This window comes from Dreissena polymorpha, chromosome 1, assembly GCF_020536995.1.
Source record: "Dreissena polymorpha isolate Duluth1 chromosome 1, UMN_Dpol_1.0, whole genome shotgun sequence".
Classification (NCBI taxonomy): domain Eukaryota; kingdom Metazoa; phylum Mollusca; class Bivalvia; order Myida; family Dreissenidae; genus Dreissena; species Dreissena polymorpha.
In genome coordinates, this window is record NC_068355.1 from 173,536,090 (window position 1) to 173,546,498 (window position 10,409).

Consider the following 10,409-nt stretch of genomic DNA (forward strand, 5'->3'; position numbering starts at 1 on the left):
CAATGTGTATGCATACTTATATAAACTATAAAAGAAAAATATTTCTTCATGACAAGGAAATAAAGACCCCTTAATTAGTATCCGGTAATATAGTAAAGTAGAAATAGTAATATAGAAACGTAGAAGCAGTAACATAGCAAATAAGAAGAAGTTGCAGAGCAACGTAGAAGCAATAGTATAGCAAAGTAAGAGCACTTACACAGAAAAGAAGGAGCAGAAACATGCAAATGAGGCGCACTAACATAGCAAAGTAGAAGCAGAAATAAGCTTAGTAGGTACAGTAAGATAGAAAAGTAAGCAGTAACAAAACAGTGTCGTAGCAGTAATATAGTGAAGTACACGCTTTAACATAGAAAAGTACCCGGTAGATGCAGTCAGATAGGCAAGTAAAAGCAAAAACAAAGCAAAGTAAGAGCAGAAAAATAACTTAGTAGGAGGGGTAAGATAGAAAAGTAGGAGCAATAACATAGCATACTATGAGCAGTATTAAATAAAAGTAGAAGCAGTAACATAGCAACGTACATGTCTAAGCATAGAAAAGTAGAAACAGTAACACAGAAAGGTATGAGCAGAAAAGAGCTTAGTAGGAGCAATCACATAGCAGACTTAGTAGGAGCAATCACATAGCAGACTTAGTAGGAGCAATCACATAGCAGACTTAGTAGGAGCAATCACATAGCAGACTTAGTAGGAGCAATCACATAGCAGACTTAGTAGGAGCAATCACATAGCAGACTTAGTAGGAGCAATCACATAGCAGACTTAGTAGGAGCAATCACATAGCAGACTTAGTAGGAGCAATCACATAGCAGACTTAGTAGGAGCAATCACATAGCAGACTTAGTAGGAGCAATCACATAGCAGACTTAGTAGGAGCAATCACATAGCAGACTTAGTAGGAGCAATCACATAGCAGACTTAGTAGGAGCAATCACATAGCAGACTTAGTAGGAGCAATCACATAGCAGACTTAGTAGGAGCAATCACATAGCAGACTTAGTAGGAGCAATCACATAGCAGACTTAGTAGGAGCAATCACATAGCAGACTTAGTAGGAGCAATCACATAGCAGACTTAGTAGGAGCAATCACATAGCAGACTTAGTAGGAGCAATCACATAGCAGACTTAGTAGGAGCAATCACACAGCAGACTTAGTAGGAGCAATCACATAGCAGACTATGAGCAGTTTCAAATAAAAGTAGATGCAGAAACACAGCAACATAGAATCAGTAACAAAGAAATGTAAAAGCAGTACATAGCAATGTAGGACCAGACAGTAGCTTAGTAGTATAAGTCAGATAGAAAAGTAGGAAGAATAACATAGCAAAGTAGGAGCAGTAACATTGAAAAGTAAAATTTACATTGCAAAGAAGTCGAATTTTCATATCAAATTAGGAGCAGTAACACTTGGATGATCAAAAAGAACTATATTTTACTAGAATGCTTATTACAATTATGTTTTGAAAAAAAAATCAAAATAAGTTGTAAAACTTTCTATTTCGTTTTAATAATAATTATTATGTATGTGCTTGCATGTCATTCAACAATTGTGAATACGTGTACATAGTTTATACTTAACTCGTGGGCTTAACTCTTTTGAAATAAACTGTAAACTCTTTCGTTTTTGATAACATTCTTATACTAAAAGTTATACTTCATCAAATGAATGCCTAAATAATTATTTTTCAGCCTTGCTTAATTTGTTAAAGATGTTCTTTCATCAGTTTAATAGACCCCCAAGGGTCTACTGTATCCATCATTATAATCGTTTAATAAATCCAAGTAGAGTTCGTTAAATAGTATACAAGCTTTCCCAGCAGGGATTTCATGCCTGTTTTGTTGAGAGCAGGTTTATTACAGTTATAAGCATGCTTTGTAAACCGTGTGTATTGTAGGATACGATAATATATGAGCTGCGCTCTAGAAAAACCGGCTCTCGCACTTCCCGCATAAATAAGAATATCACGTAGAAAAGACCCCCTCCCCCGCATCGCAATTTGTTTTCGTTATAGCGGAAAGTGTCACCCCTGATTAGCCTGTGCGGACTGCACACTCTTATATGGTACGACACTTTACACACATGAATAATGCCCAGTTTTGCCAAAGCACGGCATAATTATATAATTATTGTCACCATGATCGGTCATGAATTTTACTAATATTATTCACTATTCGCAAATTTTGACAATGAGTTAAAATATACAACTGCTAGTTTGACGGTTTTGAGAATTGTTTACCGTTTGAAGTCCTTCAATAAACTGGCACTGTTTCTGATACAATCGTCGAGTTCACAAAGTTTAGGTATACAAGATTTACGAGGTATCCTCTCAAACACCTTTATCAATGTAATGGTCTACCAAACGATGCGTATCAGAAACTGCTGTGAAATAAAACAACAAGGTACAGGTATTAAAACTCTCATACGGGAATTGGTTCACACAGCCCAAAGTTTTGTTCTTAGATACTGCATGAGGAAATTGGCTTGAGATTCCGGCAGCTCTTGGGACAAGATTTTTCCCATGCTTACAACAGATTTGCTGGCAGATATTGCAAATCATAGTCGTACAATGTATATATGTATGTACAGTTATTTCTGTTTAAGAGCCTTTCTTGAGCATTTCGTAAATAATAACTTCATTTTCAATTATTTGTGATCTGGCTAGTCGGTCTCCATTAACCCATTTATGCCCAGTGGACTCTCCCATCCTTCTAAGTTGGATCCACGTATTTCCAAAATTAGGGATGTCAAGTATATTTATTTCTATATTTAGAATATTACTTACTGAAATTCCTTTAAGCAAACAGCGCAGACACAGATGAGACGCCGCATCATGCGGCGTCTCATCTGGGTCTACGCTGTTTGCAATGTCCTTTTTTCAGGACGCTAGTCATGAATGGATTAAAATCGTATCGGTAAAATAAAATAGTTTTGCAAGTTTCAAGTTTCAAGTTTTTTATTGGAAAATCGGCAAAACGCCGTTGACCATTCACAAACAAGTAAATACAATATAGTCAAAGTGAATCAATACATTACAAATACAGTCAAGTAAATAAACATATACTACAGTGAAACATGGTCAAACATCATGTACAAACGTGTGTATATTGAAAACAACTGATAGTAAACAGAAAGTACATAGACAATATGTTAAGGCTTTTATACAATATTTATTGAGAAGCAGCAAATACTTCTAATTTTTCCTCACGGAGTTTCATGGCGTCGGTAAGGAATCTGGCAATATTGTTAATGACTTGAGTATTTTGACAAGATAGTATATTTTTAAATTCCACAAGAGTTTGCCAGTTTGTTCGGATAGAATACTTTGTTCGTAGATCTTTATATATTGGGCAAGTTAGAAAGAAGTGATATTCGTACTCAACAGTGTATAAATTTTAAAGTTTGCATTTGCGTTCATCTCTGGGTATGTTATTATATCTACCAGTCTCTATTTCTAATTTATAAGCGCTTAGTCTAAATCTTGATAATTGTTGTTTATGATTTTTTTCTATTAATGCAGTCTAAATATTTTTCATAGGTGAATTCAGTCTTAAACATTCTATAGTACTCTAATTTCGGTTGGTTATAAATTGTATCGTGTCAATTTTGGATATATTGATCTTTTAATCTCTGGTTAATTTCATGATAAGGATTAAACATTCCGTTTGCAAATACGTTCCGTGGCTGTTCGGCTTATCGCTTTTTGACCACTACAAAAACTTCAATAATCTTTTAGTGTACAGGTTTAAATGTACAGTAAGACAGTATCTTTGACCTGTGTAGACCCGCACACTTCGTAATAACACTTTCTGTAGTAAATATTTAAGTAAGTCATACAAGATTAGTTATTATATCCGATGTATTTCTTAAATGAATGTATTTACATATTACAACCTTCAAGGATGAGTTATATCATAATTATTATTATTATTTATTTTATTTTATTTATTATTATTATTATTATTATTGTTGTTTTTATTATTAGTATTATTATTATTATTATTATTATTGTTGTTGTATGGTATACAAACTGATGAAAGAAAGATTCTATGAAGTTCTACGAAATTCCTTCATCCTTGTTTATACACGTTATCTTATTGCCAAGATAGTGTATCTTTCCTGGCAGTCTGCTTGTTGATAAAGCGCTAGATATCTTGTACCTGGGAAAGTGATCCAGGCACGTGCGCGTTCTGTGGGGAAACATGCATCATAGTTGGAAAATAAATTCTCTCGTTTCTTATATATTTATCTAACTGACGCGGAATGGCATCTTATAATTGATTCGCAATAATACAAGATACACGCAAGATTTTGTTACATGTTCTGATTTAGGGTAAATATGTGAACGCGATAATCGTTTGGTATATGCGAAACTTCCACTAATGAGATTATTCTATTTTTGATATGCCTGATATAACGTTGCCTGATATATATTTTATATCATGGTCAACAGGAAGTTCCTATAACAGTCAATGTTTGGAGTTACGTGGGGTTTGCAATAAAGTCAACAGTTTCTATCAACATGAATCAGGTTTAACCAAATAAACAATTTGATACCAAGAAAGTACATATTTTATTCTAGTTTAAAGTCATAAATCACAAAAACGTTTATTTTTTTAAAAATCACCACAGCCCGCACTACAGAAGTAAAATGACGTCATCAATGGGAAAATAAATATTAAATACCGATAGGCCATTGCAATCGCAAATGTTGCACAGAAAGTCAAGACAAATGATAACTGTATGCTAATCCTCAACTATTTAAACAAATGATTAAACACGCTTATGTCAATATTGACACCATCACCAAAATGTCAATTTCAATACACATCTCCAAAATGGCGTCTCCAAACTATTCGGTGAAGTGTGTTCTTCGATTAAATTTGTCGCTGCCGTCCATCCTGATCACCAATTCAAGACGTTTATGATAAAAGCGGGAGTACTCTTCGCATTCATAATGAAAACAATTTTTTTTTCTATACGGTGTTTAAAATAAGCGATTATTCGTGTCGTCTTTTTGAACGTCGTTGCTACACGTATGTCAACGTGTAAAAGCCGGATCAACTAAATCAGCTGGGATCCGTACATTTTAAATATAAAAAATGGATTGTTTTTCAGATTTATAGGAAAATGTGGTATGCTAAACAGAAAAACAGGTTACTGTCCCATCGTTTTGTAATATATCAGTCTAGGCACGAATAAATAACGGCTCGGCAAGCCTATTATTCTAAGCCTCGCCTGATATATTACAAAACGATGGGACAGTAACCTGTTATTCTCTTTATATCGGTAATACTGGTGAATTGGCGTGTTTGCAAATACAAAGTACATTGCCATGTGAAAACTGTTACACCAAACTGCCAGACTTGTATTAGCGGTAGGAGGAATTGTCTTTGAGAGGATTTCATAACCAACAAGTTATTTTGCCACTAAGTGGAAATCGAATCTTCGTTTTTACGCAGAGCAAATACGTTCATACGTTTGAATTTAAACCCACACACTCGACAAGCACACACATATATACGATGTCAATGCCATCATGGATTGTGATTGTAGCATTAATTTTAAATAGTCATAGAACATCAAGCAAAAACGGAAACTACTACCACTAGCAATAAAATCTAGATACTCTCGATATTTAATGTCTATCCCACAGATTAATTTTTTTCTCTCGTTCTTACAGGCGCCAACACCGGTATAGGCAGAGCAACAGCGACGGAGCTGTCTCGCCGAGGTGGTCGCGTCATCATAGCGTGCCGTGATCGCTGCAAAGGGGAGGCCGTCGCGCTCCAGATCCGCTCCAAGACCAGGAACCCGGATGTCTACTGCTACGAGCTGGACCTAGCTAGTTTGAGCTCTATTAAAGAATTCGTGAACGAGTTCAATAACAGGGAGCCCGTGTTACATGTGCTGATCAACAATGCAGGTAGGGCACTTGATGCAGTTGTTTTTTTTTTCAAACTAATTTAGTCTACATGATATATAATTGAAAGCATTCTTGTGGCATCCGTCTTAAAAAAGATATTGACGATGATATTACTACAAAATTAATTTCTATTTAAGTTTTAAAAATAAGTTTTTCTTTGAAAACGATTAGTTCAGCAGAAATATTAAAATCGATTCTTGATTCAAACTGAGTATTTACTCCAAAGCAATCACAATCTCAACACATAAAAAGAATTGTGCAAGGCTTATTCTGAAAAAAAAATCACAGTAAGCTTTTACAGTCGGAACAATACACAACTTTGTTTACTTTCTTGTTATTTTAGCAAATACATAGTATGTATATAGTAAATTCATATATCGAAAACATGCTGTACTCAGCATAATATGTATTTTTAATAATTCGAATTGGTAGATTATTTTAGGTAAGAAGTCTCCAATTTTGTAAAATAAATAACAATCAAATCATTATCCCATTTCAGCGTACATGGGGCCCAAAGCCACGACGGTGGATGGGTACGAGAAATCATTGGGTGTCAACTACCTGGGACACTTCTACCTGACCTACTTACTGCAGGACAAGCTCAAACGAGGGGCCCCCAGCAGGATTATCAATCTGATCTCCGACACTTACAGGTATTGGCACTATCAAATATGGCGAGTAAGTTAGATCCTTTGATCATGTTCCCTATTTCTGAATTGATCAAAGAATGCATAAAAACCATATATATTGCGAGTATTTATTGTTGTTTTACTTTATTAATGGGATGCATCTGTATTCGTGAATAACATCAAAAACGTTTAATTTGAATAATGATTTAGTAACTTTTCCTTATTTCTTTTTCTTATAAGGACTAAGGAGCTAGGAACGATCTTTCTCGCAATCGTTCAAAATTGTTTTTAATTTTGTTAAAGCATATTAATGTGTAATAAATAGCAACATGTTAAGATTTTAAGATGCCTATGATATATCGTTATTAACAATAATGAATTGAGAGGGGTCGGGAGGAGGGGCATTTGTAGTTGTGGGAGTAACGTATACTTGTCTTCTCGTTCGCCTCTCATTTTCGACAATATTTTAACATTTTTCTATCAATGTATTGCCATAACTTTAACTTATTCTAATACTCATATAAGATTTTTGGTATTTGGTAAACACATTGCAATACTTAATGTTTTAATGGTCCACGAGAGACTAAAGCGTTTTAACCGAATATGTCGAATTTTTAACTCTTTATACCAGATAATAACTTGTTTAGCACGGTAATATCAAAGTCCCTGCCAGCAATGCTGATGGGGCGAAGGCTTCAATATGGCCACCCTAGAATATGTTGTGATCATTAAAAATCAAATGCGCTATTAAATAATAATGATTCACTCGTGTTCCAGCAAGGCGACGTTCAACTTTGAAGACCTTGCGCTGACTAAGTACGACATCATGACGGCGTACGCGAGGTCAAAACTCGCCATGGTCATGTTCACCATGGAGCTACACCGCCGCTGGTCCGCCGAGATCGTTCACTCATATGGAGTACACCCAGGTACCGGATGTGCATTTTTATGGAGTCAATAAGATTGTCAGATTGTTTACACAAACGTGCTAAATCGCCACCATGTATTTTGATTGCTCAATGCGCAGGGGGGCATTTCAAGGAATCATTGCATATAAAACACAGTATGTCTTAGCGGTGAAACCAGTTTAAATATTTGACTTGTTAATGTTTTGTCAACGTTGTTTGCATTGTCTTGCCTTATATAATTAACTACCGGAGAATAGTAAGCTCCTCTTATATCTCTTTAGATTAATTATTCATATGACCCCACAATTAAGCATAAAGAAATATCTCGATGTTAAAAATTATTTATATAAAGAAATATTTTCAATTTTTGTAATTAATTGCTACCTTAATAAAATTGTAGGATGGGTTTCAAGCGATCTTCAACGTTCCTGGCCGGGCATTTCCGGGAACGTCCTTCGCGCTTGCAGCCGAATCTTGTTCAAGTCCCCGGAAGACGGATGTCAAACAGTAGTGTTTTGTGCTGTCGCAGAGAAACTACGAGAGTTGTCGGGTAAATGCTTCGAGAACTGCAATATTTTCAAGTTACGCAACTCCGCGAAGGATCACGAAACGTGCGAGAAGTTGTGGAATGTGTCCATGCACCTGTGTGGCCTTGAAAGCGAAATTCCTGAAACAGCACATGCGGAAACCAAGCCAGAACCGGAAAATAAAGTGCAGAAAGTTCAAGTCCAGAATATCGGTCCAGTAAAAATGGAACCGGAAACCAAGAAAGGGAAATAGGCTCGTGGCTTTGGAATATTTTTTTTCCGATGTAGTTTGTTTATTAGTTGCAGGCTGAATATAATGGTTTTTACATAGTTTAGCGTGTGAGCAGAATAGAAACGTATTTTTTAACGGATGACTTTCACATTAATAAAACATTGTTGTCGCACGTTGAATAAAAGAGGTTAATGAACGTTTCTGAAACAACGTGTTCAGTTTCTCAAGGTGCTTGGTTTAAACGCTTTGTGGTAAACACGTTAATGTGCCCTTTAACTTCAAATAATGTTTCAAACGTCCAGGCATTTTGTGCCATTTTTTTTTGTTTCGTTTCGTTGGTTGTTGATTACGTGCGTGCGTGCATGCGTGCGTGCGTGTTTGTGTGTGTGTTAACAGGATCGTCTTAATTCTTTTTATTATTCTTTGTTATTTTTTATGTGTGAGTCTATCGGATATTTCTAAACTGCAAACCACTTGGACGAGTATGAGAGAACGAAGTTTTTCCAGATTAATGCCATTCATTCCGTCGGCGCTTGTACTTAATTTCAGTGAAATAAAGAAAGTTCGTATACCAATGAAATATAGAAAAAAAATTCTTAAAATAACCACAATATGTGTTCAGAAGGAGAAATTGTTTAAACTATAAGGGCTATATCGGATTTTTATTCTTTTTTACTGTTGGGTTATTTTCGACGCAAGGCACAACGCTACCGTTCGCGACCCCCCCCCCCCCCCCCCAAAAAAAAAAATGCATACTGTTGATTTCATCGGGAAATGACACAGGTCAAGTGAGCGGATTATTCAATTAGACATACATGAATTTGTTCAAAATATCTTGCATTTATGCATTTTTATCTTTAAACGCTATGATTTATCATTTCGAAAGCTATTTAAAAAATCAATCCCACAACTACCATGGCTTGTGTATGTACTTATTCATTCATACAAATATGTACGTCATGAGCTAGTATAAACTTTATCGCTAACTTAATATTGTTGATGTTGTTTTAAGAAACAAACATCTTTCTCTTTCTTCATTGTTTCTGGTTTTAGCTCGCAAACTGAGCCGGTATACACCATGTCAAACCCTTCATGAGAAATAATATTAGTGTGCAGTGTTTATTGAAGCTATTTATTGAACGCCAGTGTTGTGTTATTTAATGGTTTGATGTTTGATAGAAATTAGTCTGTGTTCTTCATAGAAATTCGTCTTTTTAGAGACGTTTATGAATGTGAGCATGTTTTGTTAGCACTGTTATTATAGATGTATTTTTAACTTTTCAGATGTTTGTTAAGTGTTTGAAAATAAAAGAATTTAATTCAATATTTGTTTATTGGGATAAGTCACGAGTTTGTATTTGCTCATTTTATCAGCATTGTTATAATCAAGATGACATATCGAGTGGCATTTCAAATCTGTGTATAGTTACTAAGCATGCGCACTTAAAACAGTAATCTTATTTGCAAACTGACAGGTTGATGCTGGCATAGTACCTGATTAGAACGTGCAAAAATAATAGATTTAAGGTTTACATATATTGTATAACCTTTCTCTGCGCAACATTCCGGAAAACACGTGTAGATCATATCATTATTAGCATGTATCACATTTGTAAAAACATGTCTCACATCATTTGATCAGAAGTACCAAAATATAACCTGTAACAATGTAAGAAGTTTTTCTCCTCAACTTGGGTATTACGAGTTATTATTTTATATAACTCATTGTCTTTAGTACTACAATAAAACAATGTAAGTGCTTTCAAAACAAGTCATTCACAGACAAAAATCGGTACCGAATATGAGCACAGAATAGTTCAACATTATTATCAGTATAAGTACGTTACGTACAAATGATTTGAATACAACAGTACAGTTTCAGATGCTCGATTTTGTATTGAAAAAAAGAGTCAACAACGTATCACATATATTCATGATTTCCGATTCATTATTTTCTTATTTTCACTTAGAAAGCATAAAGTATATCAACTTGTTAACAATTAAGCATAACGTCTATTGAACACAAATGTATATACATGTAATCTGCTAATTATGAACTAATCGTAGGTGGTTAGGGTGTGGCTGTGATATTAAATAGTAAAACATCATTTTCAATGAAAATAATCAAATTACAACGAAAAATCAGCTTCTCTGAAAAGAAAAATTCACTATCATATATTTATATATA

The 10,409-nt window shown here is 34.8% G+C and overlaps 1 protein-coding gene across 2 annotated transcripts in view; it reads left to right on the plus strand.

Moving 5' to 3' along the window:
* LOC127861773 (retinol dehydrogenase 12-like) overlaps positions 1-9,545 on the plus strand; it is a 34,659-nt gene extending 25,114 nt beyond the window's left edge. For both annotated transcript variants that reach the window (XM_052400457.1, XM_052400463.1), the window contains exons 2-5: positions 5,683-5,925; positions 6,425-6,578; positions 7,332-7,483; positions 7,863-9,545. In XM_052400457.1, coding sequence (XP_052256417.1) covers positions 5,683-5,925; positions 6,425-6,578; positions 7,332-7,483; positions 7,863-8,242 — 929 coding nt within the window. In that variant the 3' untranslated portion in view covers positions 8,243-9,545. The remainder of the gene's footprint in view (positions 1-5,682; positions 5,926-6,424; positions 6,579-7,331; positions 7,484-7,862) is intronic.
* The last annotated feature ends 864 nt before the right edge of the window (positions 9,546-10,409 follow it).